Below are 25,800 nucleotides of genomic sequence, written 5' to 3'. Positions count from 1 at the left end.
TAGTTTCTTTAGGTAGATATATTCCTAAGTATTTTATTCTTTTCATTGCAATGGTGAATGGGATTGTTTCCTTAATTTCTCTTTCTATTTTCTCATTATTAGTGTATAGGAATGCAAGGGATTTCTGTGTGTTGATTTTATATCCTGCAACTTTACTATATTCATTGATTAGCTCTAGTAATTTTCTGGTGGAGTCTTTAGGGTTTTCTTTGTAGAGGATCATGTCATCTGCAAACAGTGAGAGTTTTACTTCTTCTTTTCCAATTTGGATTCCTTTTATTTCTTTTTCTTCTCTGATTGCTGTGGCCTAAACTTCCAGAACTATGTTGAATAGTAGTGGTGAAAGTGGGCACCCTTGTCTGGTTCCTGAGTTTAGGGGAAATGCTTTCATTTTTTCACCATTGAGGATAATGTTTGCTGTGGGTTTGTCATATATAGCTTTTATTATGTTGAGGTATGTTCCTTCTATTCCTGTTTTCTGGAGAGTTTTTATCATAAATGGATGTTGAATTTTGTCAAAGGCTTTCTCTGCATCTATTGAGATAATCATATGGCTTTTATTTTTCAATTTGTTAATGTGGTGTATTACATTGATTGATTTGCGGATATTGAAGAATCCTTGCATCACTAGGATAAAGCTCACTTGGTCATGGTGTATGATATTTTTAATGTGTTGTTGGATTCTGATTGCTAGAATTTTGTTAAGGATTTTTGCACCTATTTTCATCAGTGATATTGGCCTGTAGTTTTCTTTTTTTGTGGCATCTTTGTCAGGTTTTGGTATTAGGGTGATGGTGGCCTCATAGAATGAGTTTGGAAGTTTACCTTCCTCTGCAATTTTCTGGAAGAGTTTGAGTAGGATAGGTGTTAGCTCGTCTCTAAATTTTTGGTAGAATTCAGCTGTGAAGCTGTCTGGACCTGGGCTTTTGTTTGCTGGAAGACTTCTGATTACAGTTTCAATTTCCATGCTTGTGATGTGTCTGTTAAGATTTTCTGTTTCTTCCTGGTTCAGTTTTGGAAAGTTGTATTTTTCTAAGAATTTGTCCATTTCTTCCACATTGTCCATTTTATTGGCATGTAATTGCTGATAGTAGTCTCTTATGAGCCTTTGTATTTCTGTGTTGTCTGTTGTGATCTCTCCATTTTCATTTCTAATCTCATTGCTTTGATTTTTCTCTCTTTGTTTCTTGATGAGTCTGGCTAATGGTTTGTCAATTTTATTTATCCTTTCAAAGAACCAGCTTTTGGCTTTATTGATGTTTGCTATGGTCTCTTTTGTTTCTTTTGCATTTATTTCTGCCCTAATTTTTAAGATTTCTTTCCTTCTACTAACCCTGGGGTTCTCCATTTCTTCCTTTTCTAGTTGCTTTAGGGGTAGAGTTAGGTTATTTATTTGACCTTTTTCTTGTTTCTTGAGGTATGCCTGTATTGCTATGAACTTTCCCCTTAGCACTGCTTTTACAGTGTCCCACAGGTTTGGGGTTGTTGTGTTTTCACTTTCATTCGTTTCTATGCATATTTTGATTTCTTTTTTGATTTCTTCTGTGATTTGTTGGTTATTCAGAAGCATGTTTAGCCTCCATATATTGGAATTTTTAATAGTTTTCTCCTGTAATTGAGATCTAATCTTACTGCATTGTGGTCAGAAAAGATGCTTGGAATGATTTCAATTTTTTTGAATTTACCAAGGCTAGATTTATGGCCCAGGATGTGATCTTTCCTGGAGAAGGTTCCATGTGTGCTTGAGAAAAGGTGAAATTCATTGTTTTGGGGTGAAATGTCTTATAGATATCAATTAGGTCTAACTGATTTATTGTATCATTTAAAGTTTCTGTTTCCTTGTCAATTTTCTGTTTAGTTGATCTACCCATAGGTGAGAGTGAGGTATTAAAGTCTCCCACTATTATTGTGTTATTGTTAATTTCCCCTTTCATACTTGTTAGCATTTGCCTTAAATATTGCAGTGTTCCTATGTTGGGGGCATATATATTTATAACTGCTATATCTTCTTCTTGGATTGATCCTTTGATCATTATGTAGTGTCCTTCTTTGTCTCTTTTCACAGCCTTTGTTTTAAAGTCTATTTTATCTGATATGAGTATTGCTACTCCTGCTTTCTTTTGGTCTCTATTTGCATGGAATATCTTTTTCCAGCCCTTCACTTTCAGTGAAGTGTTTCTATTGAAAGATCAGCTGTTATCCTTATGGGAATCACCTTGTGTGTTATTTGTTGTTTTTCCCTTGTTGCTTTTAATATTTGTTCTTTGTGTTTGATCTTTGTTAATTTGATTAATACGTGTCTTGGGGTGTTTTGCCTTGGGTTTATCCTGTTTGGGACTCCCTGGGTTTCTTGGCCCTTTGTGATTATTTCCTTCCCCATTTTAGGGAAGTTTTCAACTATTATCTCCTCAAGTATTTTCTCATGGTCTTTCTTTTTGTCTTCTTCTTCTGGGACTCCTATGACTCCAATGTTGGGATGTTTAATATTGTCCTGGAGGTCTCTGAGATTGTCCTCATTTCTTTTAATTCGTTTTTCTGATTCATTTGTTTCTACCATTCTATCTTCTACTTCACTAATCCTATCTTCTGCCTCCATTATTCTACTATTTGTTGCCTCCAGAGTGTTTTTGATCTCATTTATTGCATTATTCATTATATATTGACTCTTTTTTATTACTTCTAGGTCCTTGTTAAACCTTTCTTGCATCTTCTCAATCCTTGTCTCCAGGCTATTTATCTGTGATTCAATTTTGATTTCAAGATTTTGGATCATTTTCACTATCATTATTTGGAATTCTTTATCAGGTAGATTCCCTATCTCTTCTTCTTTTGTTTCATTTGGTGGGCATTTATCCTGTTCCTTTACCTGCTGGGTATTCCTCTGTCTCTTCATCTTGTTTATATTGCTGAGTTTGGGATGGCCTTTCTGTATTCTGGCAGTTTGTGGAGTTCTCTTTATTGTGGCGTTTCCTCGCTGTGAGTGGGGTTGTAATTCACTCATACTAGTGCTCTTCATTTCTTTTCAACAGAGCAAAATCCCACATCCCTCTGCCTGAAAACTGAAACCTTTCAATCACAGACACCATATGATCTCTGGGACTTTCCTCCCCTCCCCTCCTTTGCCTCAAAACAGCCCCCCTCAATAATACTATACATTCACTTCACTACTTCCCCAACAAGTGTCTGATATCTTTCCTTCAAAATAAGCCAAACCAGGCAAGCTACTAACAACAGTAACCAACCTCCCTCAAAGACTCAATGCTACTTTGATCATAACAGAAAACATGTCATCCCTAATCACTACTTCTCTCAGAGACCTCCAGCTTCCTGTTCTCATCTGATTTCCCCACCCTCATGTCCTTGCTCAGGGACAGATAAGCCAAGGATGGAGAAAAGTAGAACCTTAATACAGGGGACTAACTGAGTGTGGACTTCCTTCAACACTTTCTCGCCTGACAGAACCTTTGGCCTTGTGACTGGAGAGACCCAGGCTGTGTTCCTTCTAGATAAGCACCATGAACAGAGGCAGCTTCTACGAAACCCCCAGGGAAGATAGGAAGAAATTAGAGAAGAAATCCAAAGTGAGTTGATCTGGAGAGGGCAGAGGAATGGCCCAGGGGACAATGTATGGTGACTAGATATCTGGGCATTGGGGGTTGGGGGAGGGTCAGAGGCACTGGGGACAAGGAGCAGCATGTCAGGGGGAGATCCAGAGCTTCTGACCCTCGTTTTGTCCTTGCCTGGTATCCTTGGGTACAAGATCTGTGATCTTGCACTGGATTGGATGGTTCTCAATCTATTCTGGAAGGTGAGAGAAGAGCATGCCACCAGCATTAAGCACCTACTACATGCCAGACGAGAGCCTAGGCAATGTTACCCATTTTCTCTGTTAGCCATGACTAGAGAGGGATTATCAGCTCCACTTTATAGATCTAACATGGAGGCCCTGCAGCCAAGGGAGACTTCCTGGCTGAAAGTCAGACATGTTTGGCTGAGTCATTGCTGGGATTTATTTTTCTTTCTTTTTTAGAGTTTCAAGAATATTTCCAAATACTTCTCTAAGAAAGAGTGGGCACGTCTGGGATACTCGGAGAAAGTCACCTATGTGAATCTGAAGAGAAACTATGAAACCATGACTAGACTAGGTAATAGGAAGTTCTGGGTCCAGAAAAGGCTGGGAATAAATGACGATTCCTCGTTGCCAGCCATAGTTTATTCTTCTTAGGCTATGCCAAATGTCCCACATTTGTCCTTTTCTGTGTGAAGAAACCCCAGGGCAGGTTTCAAGCCTTCTGCTCTCTTAAGTCCTGTGCAGGGCTGTGGACTGAGAGTGGCCACAGAGATGCTCAGACCTGGATTCTATGCATTTCTCTCTCACTGGCTATGGTTCAGATTCCCCCTGCCCAGCTGAGGAGCTTTACTGTTGGTGCTGTGTCCTAGCATTTCCCCCTCCTTTCAGGTTGTCTGTTAAGAAACAAATATTTTGCATCATTCTAGGTCTCAAGTGTACCCTACCAGCTTTCATGTGTCCTAAAAATGGAGCCACAGAATCCAAGCGTTGTGATTCTAAAATTAAGAACCCCAGGGAAAAGGGTAAGTGACAGGAAATGAGTCTCCTGAAGCCCATTTATGCTGGGTTCCAGATGGAGAAAGATTCTCAGGACTTTGTTCCCTCAAAAGCATCATGGTTAAGTGAAAAAAAAATTGAATGCAGAAGGTTAAGCACAGTCAGAGGCCATTCATATGTAATCCTAAAACATGCCAAACTAGAATATATATATATATATAGATAGATAGATAGATAGATAGAAAATATTTGGTAAATGTATAAAAACATGAATGAGAATAAAACCCATCAAACTCTGGAGTGAAGAAGTAGAAAAGGAAGGAGGGTAGGGATCAGTGAGGGCCACACAGATGGCTTCAGCTGTGACTTGTTCATAGTGTTTTGTTATATTTTGAATAAAGAGTTCAGAGCGATCTGAAGTAGTTGTGAGATAATGTTGAAATCCAACTAGACCCAAGGGTAGATGCACATTTCAGATATAATTGTCCATAATTTTGTGCATGTTTGAAGCATTTCTTTTTTAAAGGAGTTAGTTCTTGCTAAGCACCATTAATGAATCACAGGACAATTAAGGAAAACTTAAAGTGTAAATCCAAAAAAAGAAATGAAGTGTAAATCCTCCCAAAACTTCCAAAATAATAGTGCATAGGTATTGGATAACTATCTTAAGAAAGTGATTAACATATTACGTAATGACATATGGCTGTTTGCTTGTGTTTTATCAAAACCAAATAGTTGTTTCACTCCTAATCGAACCTGCTTCTATGTGTTGAGTTTGGAAGAGAGTTTAAGAGAGTAATCTTCCACACATTAACCTTTCCTACTGGTCAATGATCAGAGGCATTGTAAGGTTTAAAAAAGTGACAGATTCTAGAAATCTTTGTGCATCTGAGCAGTGTATGTACTCACTTAAAAAGGGGATGGGATGTGTTCATTTGCTCTTTTGCTCTGAAAGCACAGTTGTGAGAAGACAGGGTGAGAATGCTCAAAATGTCTCCAGTAACCCTTTGTTTGACTCTCTAGTTTAACAGGCCAGATTCCGCAAGCTCCCAAAATTACTATAAGAGGGCTAAAAAGCCAGTACTTGAGTACCTACAAAGTTTTTGATATTAAAGAGGTATCTTTATACTGGAAACATTCCATAACCACTGGAGTAAATCATCCATGGTTCATTTCACACTTAACAGTTTCATTAAGGTATAACTGACATACTGTGAAATTCACCATTTTAAGTATAGAGTGATTTTTGGCTAAAGACCAATCAATTTACTTCTTTGGGGAAAAAAGTAAGAAATACATAATAGGATAGGATAAGGCAGTGATGGGGTTTAGTTTGCATTTTATAAACCATCAGAAGAAAAATTCTGAATTGATGCTGCAAATAAATACCAAAATCGTTGTTATTCAGAGGCTGGTCTCAGAGTAACTCTTTGATAATGAGTGGACTTGTCACCCTCTGCTGCAGAAATTCCTGATACTACAGGAGTCTCTGCAGTTTGAGAATATTTACCAACAACAAAAATAAATTTCTGACTTGTCACCTCCTTTTAGATGAACCTGCTGAAGGGACTTCCAACATGCAAGGGAGAAAACGCCAGAAGGTGAGTGCCGCCCAAATCCGAAGGACCAGAGACTGTTTATGTCTCTGGAGATGTGAATATTGGGATAACAGTGGGAAAGTAGCCTGGCCCACACTGCCTCCCTTTCCTGATCTCTTTATCACAATTCCTGAGGTAGTTCAGTTCACTCACTCAGTCGTGTCCGACTCTTTGCGACCCCATGAATCGCAGCACACCAGGCCTCCATGTCCATTGCCATCTCTGGGAGTTCACTCAAACTCACGTCCATTGAGTTGATGATGCCATCCAGCCATCTCATCCTCTGTCGTCCCCTTCTCCTCCTGCCCCCAATCCCTCCCAGTATCAGTATTTTCCAATGAGTCAGCTCTTCGCAGGAGGTGGCCAAAGTACTGGAGTTTCAGCTTTAGCATCATTCCTTCCAAAGAACATCCAGGGCTGATCTCTTTAGAATGGACTGGTTGGATCTCCTCGCATTCCAAGGGACTCCCAAGAGTTTTCTCCAACACCACAGTTCAAAAGCATCAATTCTTTGGTGCTCAGCTTTCTTCACAGTCCAACTCTCACATCCATACACGACCACAGGAAAAACCATACCCTTGACTAGACGGACCCTTCTTGGCAAAGTAATTTCTCTGCTTTTCAATATGCTATCTAGGTTGGCCATAACTTCCCTTCCAAATAGTAAGCGTCTTTTAATTTTGTGGCTGCAGTCCTGATGTAGTACCAAGAGCTAAATAATAATTAACAACAATTGTGATAGCTGTTACTTCCTTGATTTCTTAGTGATGACAGATACTATTTTAGGCAGTTCACATGGATTAGTGTATTTAGCCCTTAAAACCTCTCTGATGTTCCTGCTATTATTATCCCCAAATAATAATGAGGTTAGTATTAGTATTATTAAATACTACTACTCATAATAATGCAGATACTGTGGTACAGAGATGTTAAATAATCTGCTTGAGACCACAGTGGCTGTTCTTTTCTCCAGAGGATCTTACTGACCCAGGGATCAAACCTGGGTCTCCTGCATTGCAGGCAGATTCTTTACCATCTGAGCCACCAGGGAAGCCCAACAGTGGCAGTGGTAGTAGTCTAATCCAAAGCCCCAAACCATTTCCAAATTTGTAGGCTGTTTCACGTTTCTGAAGCTCAGGCGTTTCCCCTAAATTTTGCAGATGCTGCTGACACTTCTGTTAAGACACCCACTCTCACAACAGGGCCCCTTTCGTGTTGCTTGAGAATCACTTGAACTGTCAGCCCCTCTCTTCTGTGAGCTCCTTAGGGACCTTGTCTGCCGCTGAGGCATCCCTGAAGCCCCAGTTCCAGCCCAGAAAGACTGTTAGAGGTTTATTGAATGAGTTCTTCTGCAATTGCAGATTAAACTGTAGTTTAGAGGGTAAAGGGATCTGGTGGTTCGGCTACCAGTACCAGTGTGGACACGGTTGAAGAGAGAATTCAAAGAGGGATCATAAAAGTGTTTGTTTTTATTATTATCACATTTAAACTGCATTTATAGCCTTAGAAAGTTCTTTTACTTAGCTTGTTTTACAGTTCACAGTTTTATAAACAAGAGCTGAATGAAGGTTAGCTTTAAGATCGGTGGTCAGTGACACACCTTGACACAAGTAGAATTGGTACAGGAGCCACCTCACCTAATTCCACATGAAATGTTCTTGCCGAGGTAGGACAGGATGTCACATCTGGCACCACTTTCTTGGCTGGCCGCGTGAATTTATGTGAACCATTCTCTCTTCTCCTTTCCCTGTATTCATCTCTCCCACACCATTTGCCAGCAGTGTTTTGTCCCCTCTGCACATCATTCCATTTGCTCTCCCCGCAGCTGTCAACTAGCTTATCTTCAATCCCTTAGATTTTATAGAAGCCCCTCCTCATTTTCACAGACCTCATGGATTGTTAGAATACTCTACTTTCCAAATCTTCCGTGTACCACACTCCTGCTCACTTGGAGATTTCTCTTGGTGAGGGTGTCAGTCTGGAAAAAGCATGAAAACAAGCATTCTAATCGTGGAAACACCCTTCATTTAGACCATTCCATTTCCTTCTAACTTCCTAGATTCTTTGTAATTGAGGTACAGGTAATATAATGATCCCCCAGACTTGTTGAGAACGTTAATTAAGGTACTGCACAAGAAAACACTTTGTAAGCTCTAAAAGCACTTGAGAAATGGATACTGATTGTATGTGACTTTCACGTTAAGAAGGTGATGTCCAAGAAGCCTGTAAAGGGAAAAAAACGTTCAAAGATAGTACCAGGAACATCAGGCCCAGAGCAGGCTCAGAGACAGCTGCGCTCCCAGACAAAAGCAAGTATCTCTGCTCAGGAGAGTAAGAAAACATCAGGTAAGAGAAACAACTTTTCTTACTTGTTTGGGAACAAGTCCTCTGTCTTCCCTGGCCATGTTCAAGTGAATGGGTTAGTCATGGGAGATGGATCCTGGACAGGCCTAGGGCCAGGCTGGGCTGAGAGCTTGCTCAGCCCCAGCTGAAACATTTGAGTTGACTTCCAGGGTCCTCACTGCTGGGGCCTGGGTTGATCCCTGATCAAGGAACTAAGATCCCACAAACCAGTTGGCGTGGCCACAGTTTTTTAAAAAGCTAACTTACAGAATCACAGATCTGAGTTGTCATCGATATGAAAGCCATGTAATTGGGGGCAAGCCTTTCAAATTCTCTGAGCTCCAGATTCCTAGTCCATAAAATGGAAATAAAGAATCCAAGTTCACAGTCTGTTCAAAGGTGTTCGATTCAACGGACTTCCCTGGCAGTCCAGTGGTTAAGACTGCACCTACTCTGCATGGAGCATGGGTTCAATCCCTGGTGGGGGAACTCAGGTCATTCCATCTGTGATAACTTGGGAACACGTCTTACTCAGAGTTTTATCCCCACCCTCAGCTCAATGCCTGACAGACAGTATGCCCTTAATATATCTGCTGAGTGAAAGAAGGTCAGAATAAATGTGGTAAGTAATCTAAACTTACTTACTGGGAATCTAAACCTGACGATGAAAGGAGCCAGGGCTGAAACTCTAACTGCTGTTGCGTGTGTATTTTTTGGTGTGTATTGGTGTGGGTTTAACCTCTCAGCCTCTTTGAGCCAGAAAGTGTGCAAAACAGACTATGTAGATGTCCTGTGGCCACATGGGAAGGGAGGAGGCATCTCCTTATCTGACAAAACAGGACCCAACACTCCCTAACCCACCCAGCCCCCATTTACCATGTCTTCTGCAGGATCAAAGAGGATGGTTAATGTTTGGGCCCAGAGACTGCGAAAAAGACAACCGGTGGCCTATGAAGAGATGAGTGATTCCGAGGAAGAATCCGAGAGGAAGACAGTTGATGTTTGGGCCAAGAGACTGCAAAAAAGACAACCGGTGGCCTATGAAGAGATGAGTGATTCCGAGGAAGAATCCGAGAGAAAGACGATTGATGTTTGGGCCCAGAGATTGCAAAAAAGACAACCGGTGGCCTATGAAGAGATCAGTGATTCCGAGGGAGAATCCGAGAGGAAGACGGTTGATGTTTGGGCCCAGAGACTGCGAAAAAGACAACCGGTGGCCTATGAAGAGATCAGTGATTCCGAGGGAGAATCCGAGAGGAAGACGGTTGATGTTTGGGCCAAGAGACTGCGAAAAAGACAACCGGTGGCCTATGAAGAGATGAGTGATTCCGAGGAAGAATCCGAGAGAAAGACGATTGATGTTTGGGCCCAGAGATTGCAAAAAAGACAACCGGTGGCCTATGAAGAGATCAGTGATTCCGAGGGAGAATCCGAGAGGAAGACGGTTGATGTTTGGGCCCAGAGACTGCGAAAAAGACAACCGGTGGCCTATGAAGAGATCAGTGATTCCGAGGGAGAATCCGAGAGAAAGGCGGTTAATGTTTGGGCCCAGAGACTGCGAAAAAGACAACCAGTGGCCTATGAAGAGATCAGTGATTCCAAGGAAGAATCCAAGAGGAAGACGGTTGATGTTTGGGCCCAGAGACTGCGAAAAAGACAACCGGTGGCCTATGAAGAGATGAGTGATTCCGAGGAAGAATCCGAGAGAAAGACGATTGATGTTTGGGCCCAGAGATTGCAAAAAAGACAACCAGTGGCCTATGAAGAGATCAGTGATTCCGAGGGAGAATCCGAGAGGAAGACGGTTGATGTTTGGGCCCAGAGACTGCGAAAAAGACAACCGGTGGCCTATGAAGAGATCAGTGATTCCGAGGGAGAATCCGAGAGAAAGGCGGTTAATGTTTGGGCCAAGAGACTGCGAAAAAGACAACCAGTGGCCTATGAAGAGATCAGTGATTCCAAGGAAGAATCCGAGAGGAAGACGGTTGATGTTTGGGCCCAGAGACTGCGAAAAAGACAACCAATGGCCTATGAAGAGATCAGTGATTCCAAGGAAGAATCCGAGAGGAAGACGGTTGATGTCTGGGCCAAGAGACTGCGAAAAAGACAACCGGTGGCCCATGAAGAGATCAGTGATTCCGAGGAAGAATCCGAGAGAAAGAAGGTTGATGTTTGGGCCAACAGACTGCGAAAAAGACAACGGGTGGCCTATAAAGAGATCAGTGATTCTGAGGAAGAATCTGAGAGGAAGACGGTTGATGTTTGGGCCAACAGATTGCGAAAAAGACAACCAGTGGCCTATGAAGAGATCAGTGATTCTGAGGAAGAATCCGAGAGAAAGGCAGTTGATGTTTGGGCCAAGAGACTGCGAAAAAGACAACTGGTGGCCTATGAAGAGATCAGTGATTCCGAGGAAGAATCCGAGAGAAAGGCGGTTGATGTTTGGGCAAAGAGACTGCGAAAAACACAACCGGTGGCCCATGAAGAGATCAGTGATTCCAAGGAAGAATCCGAGAGAAAGAAGGTTGATGTTTGGGCCAACAGACTGCGAAAAAGACAACGGGTGGCCCATAAAGAGATCAGTGATTCCGAGGAAGAATCCGAGAGAAAGGCGGTTAATGTTTGGGCCAAGAGACTGCGAAAAAGACAACCGGTGGCCCATGAAGAGATCAGTGATTCCGAGGAAGAATCCGAGAGGAAGACGGTTGATGTTTGGGCCAAGAGACTGCGAAAAAGACAACCGGTGGACTATGAAGAGATCAGTGATTCCGAGGAAGAATCCAAGAGAAAGGCGGTTGATGTTTGGGTGGACAGACTGCAAAAAGGAAAACCTGTGGCCTATGAAGAGATCAGTGATTCCGAGGAAGAATCCAAGAGAATGACAGTTGATGTTTGGGCCAACAGACTGCGCATAAGACAACCAGTCGCCTATGAAGAGATCAGTGATTCCGAGGAAGAATCCGAGAGAAAGGCGGTTGATGTTTGGGTGGACAGACTGCAAAAAGGAAAACCTGTGGCCTATGAAGAGATCAGTGATTCCGAGGAAGAATCCAAGAGAATGACAGTTGATGTTTGGGCCAACAGACTGCGCATAAGACAACCAGTCGCCTATGAAGAGATCAGTGATTCCGAGGAAGAATCTGAGAGAAAGGCGGTTGATGTTTGGGTGGACAGACTGCAAAAAGGAAAACCTGTGACCTATGAAGAGATCAGTGATCCCGAGGAAGAAGACTAACTCTGTAAGTGACCTTTCTTTCCATCCCCACATCCCCGCAAAAGGCACTGTTCTCTTATGTTAGTTGTATCCCATCTTGTCACTTGTTCCGTTCTCCCAGTCCCTTGGGGGTGCAGCTCTGAGGCTAAATGAGGATTCCCAGGGTAATTCTACTTCCTGCTCTATATAGCCAGAGATCTTCCCTCCCCAGGATGCTGTGGGCTCCCAAACCCCAGGTCAGCTTCTAGCCTGTAGGCCACACCTTCCTCTAGCCAAAAACCTCACTGGACAGTTGACAGAGTCACTGCAGCCTGAACACAAGGTTGGTCTTAAGGACCAATGAGAGGTGCACATAGACCACAAGGCAGAAGGGAATCGGAGTGCACAGGGGCCATGCAGTTCAAAATGAGGAGCTGAATAGTAATTTATCAGTCAGTGGGAGCTCGTTGTCACTTATTTTCCTTCTCTTTCCTTGCCTCAGCCTCAGGGATGTGACAAGTGCCCAAGATAAGAAGCAGAACTTGGTGGCTGTTCATGAACGTGGGCACGGCTATGAATCCCTAGCACCTGAAAGAAAGAGTTCACAACAGTTAAACATGATTTTTCTTACTATGTGCCAAGCATTATTAGTTATTAAAGTTGTGTTAATGAGCAAGACATATACCTGACGTGTGGTTCTGTCTATGTATCCATGCCTCTAGGGCTTCCCAGGTGGTGCTAGTGGTAAAGAACCTGCCTGCCAGTGCAGGAGGCATGAGACGCAGGTTTGATCCCTGGGTCAGGGCAATCCCCTGGAGGAGGGCATTGGCAACCCACTCCAGTATTCTTGCCTAGAAAATCTTATGGACAGAGGAGTCTGGCAGGCTATAATTCATAGGATCACACAAAGTTGGACACAACTGAAGTGACTTAGCATGCACACACATCCATGCTGCTGCCTTAAAAATAAACAAATATTGTCAGATATTCTGTGCAAAACAGCACTAACCTCCCCCTCTCCAGATGTAACTACTGAGGGCAGTTCTGTGTGTTTTATTGCAAACGTTTTACTCTGTATTTACACACATATTCAGGGTACCGATATGAGCATCTCTCACCTGCTTTTCCCCATGAGCAGCATGTCCTGAGCAAGTCTGTCTCACTCTGTTTCCTGTTCAGCAGGTGCTCCAAACCTCCATTATTCATTCACTCAGCATCGGTCACTGACAATAAACATTTACACGTTTTTCCCAGTTGTTTGCTCTTCCCACTCTTGTGCACACAGCCCTGTGCACCTGTATCAGTGTTTCTTTAGCACATGTTCCTAGAAATGGAATTGTTGTGTCAAAGTGTTCATTCATCCAACACCTAATGGGTCTCTACTGTGTACTGAGTGCCATTCTAGGTCCTGGAGAGACTTCAGGGACGAGATGAACAACAGTCCCTGCCCACGTGGAGGTGCCAGTCTAGTGGGGGTTGTTGCTAGTTTTTATTTTGATGGATGCTGTACCTGCCCTGTACTGGAGCAGGATTTTGCAGGTGGTTGGACACCTTAGCTGTTGCTCTCTCTAAGATCTTCAGGGTCATGGGGCTGGGACAGTCCATTTGAAAGTGTGTGGGAGAAGACAGAGATGAAACTGTCAACTGGGGAACACGGAAGAATAGGGAAGAAAAGGTCCAAGGTAGGGCCCATGGTGAACAGGAATGGAAGAGTTCACTTAGCCCTGATTCAAGGGAGCAAAAGATGGAAAAGTCCACTGGACAGAGGCAGGAAATTGCCCATCTCAGGTCCAAGGGCTTGGGAGCTGGGATGGGGGTCAAGTGTTAAGAATGGGACAGTCCTCTCCCAGATGGACCACCGCAGCCCACAGAGCTGGAACAGTCAGTTCTGGGGAAGGGAAGAGAAGAGTCTATTTTAGAGCAAATCATTGTGTGTGTTGGGGGACGTTAAAGCTGCTAAGGGAAATCCAAGGTGACTTGCATGGGACATGAAACACCAGCCCCAGATGGCGGCAGTGTTGCACCATTTTGACCATCCACTGCCCATTGCCTTGGCCTCCTGGCTCTCATCCAGCCTTGGAAGGTCTCCACTCCTGCTGAAGCTACCATCTCCCCTACCCCTGCCTTCATCCCACCTCTGGACCAGTCCCCCTCACCCCAACAGATTCGGATCAAAGATGGGAGAAACCATTAATCAGCAGAGGATGGGCTCCTGGACTCTGACTGGTCCCTGTAACTCCAGGTTGGAGCCATGGTTGCTGGGCCAGATTTGGGTCTACCCTTTCCTACAAACACTCTATGACAGCTTCAGGGTCACAGGATTGCTGTCCACACGGCAGCCCTGGGGCTAGGCCTGGGTCTGGTCTCCTAAAGACCTTGGGGGTGGGGGACCCTGCATAAAAGGAGCTTGTCCTAGGAGACTGAGGAGCTCTAGACCCGAGAGGTGGCACAGACCATGACAGACAGATGGGAAAGGAGGCATGGCTGGGGGTATGGACAGATGTGGACACCCGCATAAACCCTCTCTGACCAGCATGTTCTGAGACACACTCTTCCTCACAGGGATGACCCTCCCTGCAGTGGCTGCATGGCGAGGGCCTCCCGGTTTACCTGAGTCCCCACCTACTCCTCCAAGAATAACAATGTCTTGTCATTCAAGGTCATACCTTTGTGTGAGACAAGTCCCAGGCCCAGGAGTCTGCATCCCAGGCCAGGAACAATGTCTGCAAGAAGGAAAGAGGTGTGGTCCCTTGGGGTCTCCCCCTGTCAGCCCACCTTCCATACTAATCACAGGAAGTACAATTAACCTTCATCTTACCGCTGGCAAAGTGCCTGGGGTGGTACTAAGCACCTTGTATGGATTTTCCCACTTATCTCCACAATCAACCTCTGTGCACAGATAGACACTATCATCATTATGATACTGTAAATGTTACATATAGCTAGAGAGAGGTAATGAGAGACAGAGACACCAACAGACCTCCCGCGTCATGCAGCTGGCACATGTTCCTCCAGCTGGCACATGCAGGGAGAGCTGAGCTTGGAACTCACTGTGACTTCAGAGACACTAAGGAAGATAGGTACATATTTGGGGGGTGGAGAGACTTGAATGAGCGCTGAGTTCTGCCTCAAATCTAGGGTAGAGGATGTGGACGAGGAACCCTAGAGACAGAGCATGCCCAGAGGGAGAGGCAGACCTGGTGCTAGTGGGGGCAGGTAGGACAGAGATACACAGGGCGGGTGGAAGAGGGTCTGGCAGGGAGGCAAGGGAGACCCAGGGCCAAGTGTGGGTTATCACAGCCTCGGGGGGTCAGCACACACACTGTCAGCACACCCTTCCTGATGCTGCAGGGAGACGTGGGTGCTGCCCAGGTCAGTGAGGTCACTCTACCTGTGCCTCAGGCAAACTTGCTAGCTTTTATTTTGACAAATGCTGTACCCCAGCCCCCAGTCCTGGAGCAGGATTCTGCAGGTGGTTGGATACCTTGGCCTTTGCTGTAAGAAGAAATAAATTCTATTTTACCCCAGTTTCATTCTTCATTACTCAAATTTAATAATCTGCTAATGAACGTCATGTACCTTATTGTCCATGCAAATACAGAAGAGGACATCCACAAGAGATACAGAAAGATTTGGTTTTCCTTTCTCCTGAAGAAGATTGGATGAACCAGCTGAATTTCCCAGCAGAGGAGACAGGTGCAGGGAAGGGTGGCTTGAAAGCACTCTGGAGTCATGACGAGCATTTCCCCTTAGGTTCCCTGAGTAGATACAGCTCCTTCCCTCCTTCCTTTTCCTCCTTCTCTTCCTCCTCCCCACTCCTCCTCCATCTGACAAATCACATTTTTGAGATGCAGGGAGACTATGGTTTTGCCTGATGCCAGAAGTCAGCCAGTATGTGGCCCCAAGTGCACCCCGAATCAAGCCTGGGGTCCAGTGTGGATGCATGTGCTCTCCTGATGAGCGTCCATAATGACTTTCTTCCTTTCTTGTTTTAACTTCGGGGCTTTCTTGTTTCTCTTTCAGTAAGTTTTAAGATTCCTTATAAAGCAAAATTCTGGGAATTCCCTGGCAGTCCAGTGGTTAGGACTCTGTGCTTTCACTGCCAAGGTCCTGAGTTCAATCCCTGTTCAGGGAACTAAGATCCCACAAGTCACAGAGTGGGCAAAAACAATGAACCCTATTCCTAGTAAAGAATCGGGAAAATGCAAGGACGTGTGTACATCGATCACAAGAAAACAGTTCTGAGCTTTATTCACCAAGACCCAAAGTAAAGAACACATTTTACAAGTGACTCTAAAGCACAGGCTTCACAGAACAATACTGACCCTTATATGTGTGATATTCACCAATATTGTCTATTCTGTTTGTGATGTGCTATGTTGTTTCATTCTAATTCGTTTAAAATGTGCAATTCTTTTCAGAATCCTTAAAATATTCTATTGGCCGTGAATCGCAACCTGCAGTTTGGAAAGTCCTTCTGCAGGATCCCAGTGTGTGTCCAACAGGTGACTTGCTGCTTTGAGTTCTGCAGGGAAGGTTCAAGGAAACCTCATGATGCCCCTCTGAGCCAGGGTCCCCTGGAAGGTGTAACCTAGAGGCTTCCTGCTCCCAGGCTTGGCCCAGGCTTGACCTGGGTAGGGGTGGGCCATCCAGATGTCTGGGGAAAACACGCTTGTGTCTCTTTTTCACTCTCACGCTACTACCACACTCACAACACTTCTGGGATGTGTGGGTTTTTCCCTCACACCAAAGAAATTCTCGGTGTCATCGGCTGGGTGTCCTACAATCCCATACAATCTTGACACTAACAGGAGTTTGTGCAGACAAGTTAAGAGCTCAGTCCCGCAAGACTGTCCCTTCCACCTCAGATGCCAGTTCATAGTCCCAGGTTGTCACCTGTACTTCTGACCAGCCAGCTATAAACCAGAGGTTCCCATGACCCCCTTCTCCAATTCAGTCATTTGCTAGAATAGGTCACAGAACTCAGGGAAGCACTTACCTACATTTACTGGTTGATTATATAATAAAGGACAAGATAAAGGATACAGATGAACAGCCAGAAGTAGAGAAACCTGGGGTAAGTTCTGGAAGGATTCAGGGCACAACAGCTTGTGTTTCTGCAGCATTTGGGGTGCCCACTCTCTCAGCATGGATGTGTTCACCCACACGGAAGCTCCCGGAACTCCACGCTAATGGGATTTTATGGAGGCTTCCTCATGTAAGCATGATCAAATATTAACTCATTTTCCAGCTCTCTCCCTTCTCTGGAGGATGGGGGTTGGGGCTGAAAACTCCAAGCTTCTAATCATAGCTTGGTCTTTCTGGTGACAAGGACCCTACTCAGAGTTGCCTCATTAGAACAAAAGATGCTGTTAGTGCTCTTATCACATAGGAAATTACCCTGGTTTTGGAGCTCTGTCCCAGGAACCAAGGTCAGAGGCCAATATAAATTTTTTCTATTTCACCACAAATGGAGAGAGATGCCAGCTCAGGCTCTCTCTTTTTGGTGGAGAGAGATGCCAGCTCAGGGTAGATTGGGTTATAAACAAATGAGAATCAGAGTTTATTTCTCACTGATGCTGCGCGCCCACCGCAGGTAGACTGGGGCTCCTCTGCACATTATCAACACACTCATGCTAGATCTCGAGGACACAGAGTAGCCCCGTGGGTGGCCCAGCAGAGAGAAAAGAGAACCGGCTCATCAAATGGCCAATGGCCAACTCTGACCCTCAAAGGGGTGAAAGTGTGCAGTCCTAAGGAAGCATAGGATATTTGTGAGCATTCTAAAGTCAACTACAAGGAGGGTATGGCATCATAAAAGAGAGTATGGTGCGGGAGAACTGCCTAACCCAGTGGTTCTCAATGGGAGAGGGCAGGTGTGGATCTTGTCCCCCTAGGGGACACTCAACAATGTCTGGAAACATTTTTGGCTGTCATGACTTGACAGGGGGATAGGCTACTGGCATCTAGTGGATAGAGATCAAGGATGCTGCTAAACAACTTATAATGCAGAGAACAGTGCACCCCCCCAAGGAAAAGAATCCAACCCCTCCCAAATGTCAAAGGTGCCAAGGCTGAAACCCTTAGCTAAAGGAATGTTGTTTAAATGGAGAGATTTCAGGCATTAGACAGAGGCAATCTCTCAGCGAGGGTAGGCAAATAGTACAATCTTTCTCACTCAACTTATCGCGAGGCTCCTACTAAGCCTTGACTGTCTACAAAACTCTATAAGAAAGGCTGACAGGGTGAGAGATGGGTTCCTGTCATCCTCTTAAGGGAGAAAGTTGATGATGAATGAGTCTTCTTGTTCCCACTGCTCTGAGGGCCACCTCAGCTTAATGTCAAGGGTATTTGTGTGTGGTTCTGTTTCTCAGCTTTCTTTTCTGTCCCACGATCCATCTGCTAATCCCTGTGCCAGCACCATCCCATGTCAGGGACAATAGCTCCACAATAGGACTGACTGTTCAGAAGGCAAGTCCTTCCTCTTTGTACTTCTTTAGGTCCTTTGAACTCCCGGTACATTTTAGAATCTACTGGTCAAGTTCCACGACTGGAAAAAAGGGGCCCCTGTTGGGATTCTGACTGGAATTTCAGTTAATTCATAGATCAGTTTGGGGTTAATGACATCTTTATGTAGTGGAGTCTTCCTATCCGAGAACCTGGGCTCTGTCTCCCTTTCTAAGGTCTTTCTTAAGTCTTCTATAAAGTTTTCTAATTTATTGTATCCACATTTTGTCCATTTTTGTTGGCTTTATTTTCTATTATAGTCTCTCTCAAAAGAGCCTACATGGTTGGTAGGGGCCTGAGACTCAGGGGAGTGGCCAGACCCTGCTCTCCAGCTCACATCTGAAGGAACTGCGAAAGGGGACAGATTACTCTTCCATTAGAGACAGAGGGCTTGGGGTGCACTGCTAGGGGCAGACACCGTTTGCATTGAAAATCAGCCAACCAACTACACTGTAGAAGAAATTATATGGGAACCATGGTAAACATTTTTACTTTCGATGAAACAGTAGACTTTAGAAATCAGGAAGGTACTGGATGGGGGACAAAGGCAGAGAGGAGACTGGGAGGCACTGAGAAAACTATACTGTCTTCATAATATTGCTTTGGATTGAGTCCAGTTCACTTGATTCTCTTGGTTTAGTGAATTGATTTATTCTCCTTTAGGGAGACACATGTTCTTGTAGGAACAGTTTTTGAACCCTTGGCATAGGATAATGTTGCTTTGAACAATGTTTTATGTGTTTTACAGTTTTATCTGCATGTGGTATTCACAAAATGCATGGATTGAGGTATCACCCATTCAGACTCTCCACAAGTGGGTAGGACACCTGACGATCCTGTTCACCTTGGGGTGGTTGGCCATGGAGCACACAGACTGGAAGTGATCCCTCTCTACAAATGTGTTTCTCTCTTTCATTATTACTGTGGAGGCTGAAGGTGCCTCAGGCTCTAATTTGCTTCCTTCTCAGAATTCCCCACACCTAAACTCAGGCCCTTTCCAGGTAGCAAGTAGGGAGTTCACCATCATTAGAAGTCAGTAGAGTGCTGTCTACCCATGTAAGGGTGTTGATGACCCAACTAGCCCTGTAGTTCTGGGGGGAGTTCTTGCTCTTTCTATGTATTTACCCTCCACCTGGGGTTTCTCTGGATATACTCTTACTTTCTTAGTTGCTTCCACCTGCTCCTTTGGGTTTCTGGTTCTCTTCACCCTTGTAAACCTTATCTGCACTGCTTTCCCTTTTTAGAAATCGTTCACAATTCCTGGTTCCTGGATGGCACCCTTTCTTCTTTTCCAGGAATTAATGAAACCTTTCCATCATATCAGTGGTGCAGTGGGGAGATAGACAAGTTTGTTCAGACAGCCATCTTCAGTCTTTAAGGGTGTTTTTTAAAGTTCCTAGGGAAAAAATTTGTTTTCCTTTTATTATATTGTGTTCAGAGAATGTCCCTTGGATTCTACATTTTGCCAGGGGTGATGGCAGTGGTGGTAGAATGTATCAAGATTGCATCTGTGGCTTGTTATGAGTATTATGGGCTTCCCAAGTGGCACTCACGGTAAACAGCCTGCCTGCCATGCAAGAGACATAAAAGACTCGGGTTGGATCCCTGAGCCAGGAAGATCCCCTGGAGGAGGGCATGCAACCCACTCCAGTATTCTTGCCTGGAGAATCCCATGGACAGAGGAGCCTGGTGGGCTACCGTGCATGGGGTCACAAAGAGTCGGACACGACTGAAGCGACTTAGCATGCATGGATGCATGGGTATTATAAGAAAGTTGGGCAGATTTTTCACTTTCTTTAACAAGCAATTCTTAGAGTTTCATCTGCAGAGAAGGCAATGGCACCCCACTCCAGCACTCTTGCCTGGAAAATCCCATGGATGGAGGAGCCTCGTAGGCTGCAGTCCATGGGGTCGCTAAGAGTCGGACACGACTGAGCAACTTCACTTTCACTTTTCACTTTCATGCATTGGAGAAGGAAATGGCAACCCACTCCAGTGTTCTTGCCTGGAGAATCCCAGGGATGGGGGAGCCTGGTGGGCTTCCATCTATGGGGTCACACAGAGTCAGACACGACTGAAGTGACTTAGCAGCAGCAGCAGCAGCAGCAGAGTTTCACCTGAGAGGCAAAAGTGATTGATACCAGTCAATCTGTGAGGTGTTGGAGTGGAGTCAGTTCAGTTCAGTTGCTCAGTCATGTCCGACTCGTTGTGACCCCATGGACTGCAGCACACCAGGCCTCCCTGCCCATCACCAACTCCCAGAACTTGCTCAAACTCATATCCATCGAGTCAGTGATGCCATCCAACCATCTCATCCTCTGGCGTCCTCTTCTCTTCCTGCCTCCAATCTTTCCCAGCATCAGGGTCTTCTCCAAGGACTCAGCTCTTCGAATCAGGTGGCCTAAGTATTGGAGTTTCAGCTTCAGCATCAGTCCTTCCAATGAACATTTAGGACTGATTTCCTTTAGGTTTGATCTCCTTGTAGTCCAAGGGACTGTCAAGACTCTTCTCCCACACCACAGTTCAAAAGCATCAATTCTTCAGAGCTCAGCTTTCTTTATAGTCCAACTCTCACATCCGTACATGACCACTGGAAAAACCATAGCCTTGACTAGATGGACCTTTGTTGGCAAAGTAATGTCTCTGCTTTCTAATATGTTGTCTAGGTTGGCCATAGCTTTCCTTCCAAGGAGTAAGCGTCTTTTAATTTCATGCCTGCAGTCACCATCTGCAGTGATTTTGGAGACCCCCAAAAAACAAATTCAGCCACTGTTTCCACTGTTTCCCCATTTATTTGCCATGAAGTGATGGGACCAGATGCCATGATCTTCGTTTTCTGAATGTTGAGCTTTAACCCAACATTTTCACTCTCCTCTTTCACTTTCATCAAAAGGCTCTTTAGTTCTTCACTTTCTCCCAGAAGGGTGATGTCATCTGCATATCTGAGGTTCTTGATATTTCTCCTGGCAATCTTGATTCCAGCTTGTGCTTCGTCCAGCCCAGCGTTTCTCATGATGTACTCTGCATAGAAGTTAAATAAGCAGGGTGACAATATATAGCCTTGACGTACTCCTTTTCCTATTTGGAACCAGTCTGTTGTTCCATGTCCAGTTCTAACTGTTGCTTCCTGACCTGCATACAGATTCCTCAAGAGGAAGTTTAGGTGGCCTGCTATTCCCATCTGTTAAGAATTTCCCACATTTTATTGTGATCCACACAGTCAAAGGCTTTAGCATAGTAAAAAAAAAAAAAAAAAAAGGCAGAATTAGATGTTTTTCTGGAATTCTCTTGCTTCAATGATCCAGTGGATGTTGGCAATTTGATCTCTGGTTCCTCTGCCTTTTCTAAATCCAGCTTCAACATCTGGAAGTTCACGGTTCATGTATTGCTGAAGCTTGGCTTAGAGAATTTTGAGCATTACTTTGGTAGTGTGTGAGATGAGTGCAATTGTGCAGTAGGTGGAGCATTCCTTGGCATCGCCTTTCTTTGGGATTGGAATGAACACTGACCTTTTCCAGTCTTGTGGTCACTGCTGAGTTTTCCAAATTTGCTGGCATATCGAGTGCAGCACTTTCATAGCATCATCTTTTAGGATTTGAAATAGCTCAACTGGAATTCCAGCACCTCCACTAGGTTTGTTCGTAGTGATGCATCCTAAGGCCCATTTGACTTCACATTCCAGGATGTCTGGCTCTAGGTGAGTGATCACACCATCATGATTTTCTGGGTCATGAAGATCTTTTTTGTACAGTTCTTTTGTGTATTCTTGCCACCTCTTCTTAATATCTTCTGCTTCTTTTAGGTCCATACCATTTCTGTCCTTTATCGAGCCCATCTTTGCATGACATGTTCCCTTGGTATCTCTAATTTTCTTGAAGAGATCTCTAGTCTTTCCCATTTTATTGTTTTCCTCTGTTTCTTTGCACTGATAGCTGAGGAAGGCTTTCTTATCTCTCCTTGCTATTCTTTGGAACTCTGCATTCAAATGGGTATATCTTTCCTTTTCTCCTTTGCTTTTTGCTTCTCTTCTTTTCACAGCTATTTGTAAGGCCTCCTCAGACTGCCATTTTGCTTTTTTGCATTTCTTTTTCTTGGGGATGGTTTGCTCCCTGTCTCTTGTACATGTCATGAACCTCCATCCATAGTTTATCAGGCACTCTGTCTATCAGATCTAGTCCCTTGAATCTAGTTCTCACTTCCACTGTAAAATTTTTAGGGATTTGATTTAGGTCATACCTGAATGGTCTAGTGGTTTTACCCACTTTCTTCAATTTAAGTCTGAATTTGCGAATAAGGAGTTCATGATCTGAGCCACAGTCAGCTCCCAGTCTTGTTTTTGCTGACTGTATAGACCTTCTCCATCTTTGGCTGCAAAATATATATCAGTATATAAGGTTTCTATCTTACATGGATTCTGATGTCCAGTGAGGTATATCTGCTAGCAGAAGACCTTCCCATAGTCACTGTATTTGGAGTGTTACTCCCCTGTGTTCGTTCTCTGGTATGTGATCCTCTGTGATTTCTGGGAAAAAGTTATCCCGTACTCAGCAGATTCGGAAGGTTTCTCCCTAGTATGGATTCTCTGATGTACAACTAGTGGAGACTTCTCAAAGAAGGCCTTTCCACATTCATTAGATTCATATGGCTTCTCTCTAGTATAAGCTCTCTGATGTAAAACAAGATGTGACTTCAGGGAAAAGGTCCTTCCACAGTAAGTACACTCCTAGATAGTATATTCAAAAGCAGAGACATTACTTTGCCAACTAAGGTCTGTCTAGTCAAGGCTATGGTTTTCCAGTAGTCATATATGGATGTGAGAGTTGGACTGTGAAGAAAGCTGAGTGCTGAAGAATTGATGCTTTTGAACTGTGGTGTTGAAGAAGACTCTTGAGAGCCCCTTGGACTGCAAGGAGATCCAACCCGTCCATTCTGAAGGAGATCAGCCCTGGGATTTCTTTGGAAGGAATGATGCTCAAGCTGAAACTCCAGTACTTTGGCCACTTCATGCGAAGAGTTGGCTCATTGGAAAGGACTTTGATGCTGGGAGGGATTGGAGGCAGGAGGAGAAGGGGATGACAGAGGATGAGATGGCTGGATGGCATCACTGACTCGATGAACGTGAATCTGAGTGAACTCCAGGAGTTGGTGATGGACAGGGAGGCCTGGCGTGCTGCGATTCATGTGGTCGCAAAGAGTCAGACACGACTGAGCGACTGAACTGAACTGAACCGACACTCATAGGGTTTCTCCCCTGTATGAATTCTCTGATGAATAATGAAAGGTGATTTCTGGGAAAACGTTTTGCCACATTCACTACACTCCTACACTTTCTCTCCTGTATGAATTCTCTGGTGTATAATAAGAGGTGACTTCTGAGAGAAGGCTTTTCCACATTTTGTACATGCATAAGGTTTCTCTCCAGTATGAAGCCTTTGGTGTCCAGAGAGGTGTGACTTCTGGGAAAAAGCCTTCCCACAGTCAGTACATATATAAGGTTTCTCTCCTGTATGAATTCTTCAGTGTCCTATGAGGTGGGACTTCTGGCCAAAAGTTTTCCCATATTCACTACACTTACAGGGTTTCTCTCCAGTATGCATTCTCTGATGGATGACAAGCTGTTTTCCGAGGGAAAGTCTTCCCACATTCAGTACTTTCATAAGGGTTCTCCTCAGTATGAGTTATCTAGTGTATAAAAAGGTGATATTTCTCACAGAAAGCTTTACCACACTCACTGAATCCAAAGGGCTTCTCTCTGGTATGAAGTCGCTGATGTATAATGAGATGTGTCTTCTGGGAGAAGGCCTTTTGACACTCCAAACATTCATAAGGTTTCTCTCCAGTGTGGACTCTCTGATGAACAATGAAGAGTGACTTTTGGGAGAAGGCCTTCCCACGTTCAGAACATTCATAGGATTTCTCCCCAGTGTGAATCCTCTGATGCACAATGAGGTGTGATTTCTCACTGAAGGCTTTTCCACAATCTCCACATACATACAGTTTCTCTCTAGTATGAACTCTTTGATGTATATCAAGCTGTGACTTCTTAATAAAGCCCTTCCCACACACACTACACTGTGTTTCTTCCCAACGTGAACTTTCTTATACTGAATATGGGCTTGCTTATGATTTATAACTTTTACACATTGACTATGTGCATGGGATTTCGTTCCAATGTGAATTTTCTCAGGCACAGAACAGGAAGAACTATAGCTAAGTGGTTTCCCACATCCAAATCACTCAATGGGGTTCTTTCTTATATAGCTCCTATTACAAGTCAGTGAGTCTAAATTAGATTTCAAGCTCTTTTCACATGAATCAAAGTGATGGAGTGTTTTACTTGAAGGATCAAGGTCTATGCATCCACTGAATATTTTTCCAAATACATTACATTTAGGGCCTGTCTTCTTGGTCATGGTTTCATGGCTGAAGACTGTGATCTGCCTCAAAACCCTGCCTTGGTTTCCTTGATATCTATCTAGCTGACCATCAATATACCAGACTTTAAAGACAGAGTACGATGAATTATCCTTTGGAGCTCTTTCCAGTATCTCCATTTGAAATGAAAGTTCCCTAGAAATGATCTGCTGACAAGAATCAGAGCTTTGCTCTCTACCTGAAAGAAGAAGAGAAAGGTAAAATAGACACCAAAAAGAAAACAAGAATGAACAGAACGTTCTAAGAAGGAGGCTGATGGATATTAAAAAGGACAACTAACAAATTTTAAGGAAGACAGGAAGCCACTCATGTCAAGGAAGAAGAAAATGTTCTATAAGCCATTTCCCCAATTCTCACTTACCTGAATAGGTCCTCCTTGACAACTCACTCTCTGTAATCCACGGGTCCTTTCCATGTTCCAACTTGGAGATTATGTCTAGTTTTAAATCTGAACACCCTGTTAAGGAAAACTTACAATCGCCTTGGTCGTGGCAGCTCAGAAACTCGTGAGGAGAAAAAAGGGAACTCCTTTAGCAAAGTTAGATCTTTAACTCTCAAAAATCAATTCCAGATATAGCAAAAATATAAACATAAAAAACTGAAATATAAAACATCCTGTTTGTAGAAAGTCATAAAGGTCATGGTCTTAACATTTCTGAAAGATGAAGAGGACTTGACTCATTGTTATACAGAGAATTTTCCCTTACCCGCAGAGACCAGGTGGCTATAGATCTCCAGCATCACATCCCTGTGTAGGGTCTTCTGAGCAGGGGCCAGCTGCTGCCACTCCTCCTGGGTGAAGTCCACAGCCACATCCTCAAATGTCACTGGTTCCTGTAACATCATATTCTTGTACAATCTGCTCATTCTGATCATTTTTACCACAGCAATACCTGTAGGATGCCTATTTTGTACTTTGTGTGGCATATTTAATGAGAAAAAGAATATGAAACCCTGCCATTAGCAAGAATAGTTAGCAGGACTGAGTAGAGAGCCTAAGCTGCTGCTGCTGCTGCTAAGTCACTTCAGTCATGTCCAACTCTGTGCGATGCCATAGATGGCAGCCCACCAGGCTCCTCTGTCCCTGGGATTCTCCAGGCAAGAACACTGGAGTGGGTTGCCATTTCCTTCTCCAATGCATGCATGCATGCTGAGTC

General features: G+C 44.0%; 2 protein-coding genes across 2 annotated transcripts; one reads left to right on the top strand and one right to left on the bottom strand.

Annotated features, from left to right (window-relative positions):
• The first annotated feature begins 3,246 nt into the window (after positions 1-3,246).
• On the top strand, positions 3,247-12,385 carry LOC114111507 (trichohyalin-like). The gene is made up of 7 exons (XM_060408021.1): positions 3,247-3,581; positions 4,031-4,145; positions 4,498-4,593; positions 6,119-6,168; positions 8,373-8,511; positions 9,399-11,747; positions 12,204-12,385. Exons 1-6 carry the CDS (start codon positions 3,516-3,518, stop codon positions 11,741-11,743), a joined length of 2,811 nt encoding a protein of 936 aa, XP_060264004.1. The 5' UTR covers positions 3,247-3,515; the 3' UTR covers positions 11,744-11,747; positions 12,204-12,385.
• Positions 12,386-14,689: 2,304 nt separating this feature from the next.
• Positions 14,690-25,510, bottom strand: ZNF630 (zinc finger protein 630). Its single transcript, XM_027963430.2, is given in 7 exon segments — positions 14,690-14,863; positions 22,581-22,928; positions 23,428-23,827; positions 23,829-24,303; positions 24,306-24,821; positions 25,005-25,100; positions 25,351-25,510. Coding segments are annotated over 7 exon segments (2,169 nt in total).
• Positions 25,511-25,800: the final 290 nt, after the last annotated feature.

This window comes from Ovis aries, chromosome X (genome assembly GCF_016772045.2).
Source record: "Ovis aries strain OAR_USU_Benz2616 breed Rambouillet chromosome X, ARS-UI_Ramb_v3.0, whole genome shotgun sequence".
NCBI lineage: Eukaryota > Metazoa > Chordata > Mammalia > Artiodactyla > Bovidae > Ovis > Ovis aries.
Note: the sequence above shows the minus strand (reverse complement) of the source record. Positions and strands in the feature narration are given on the sequence as shown.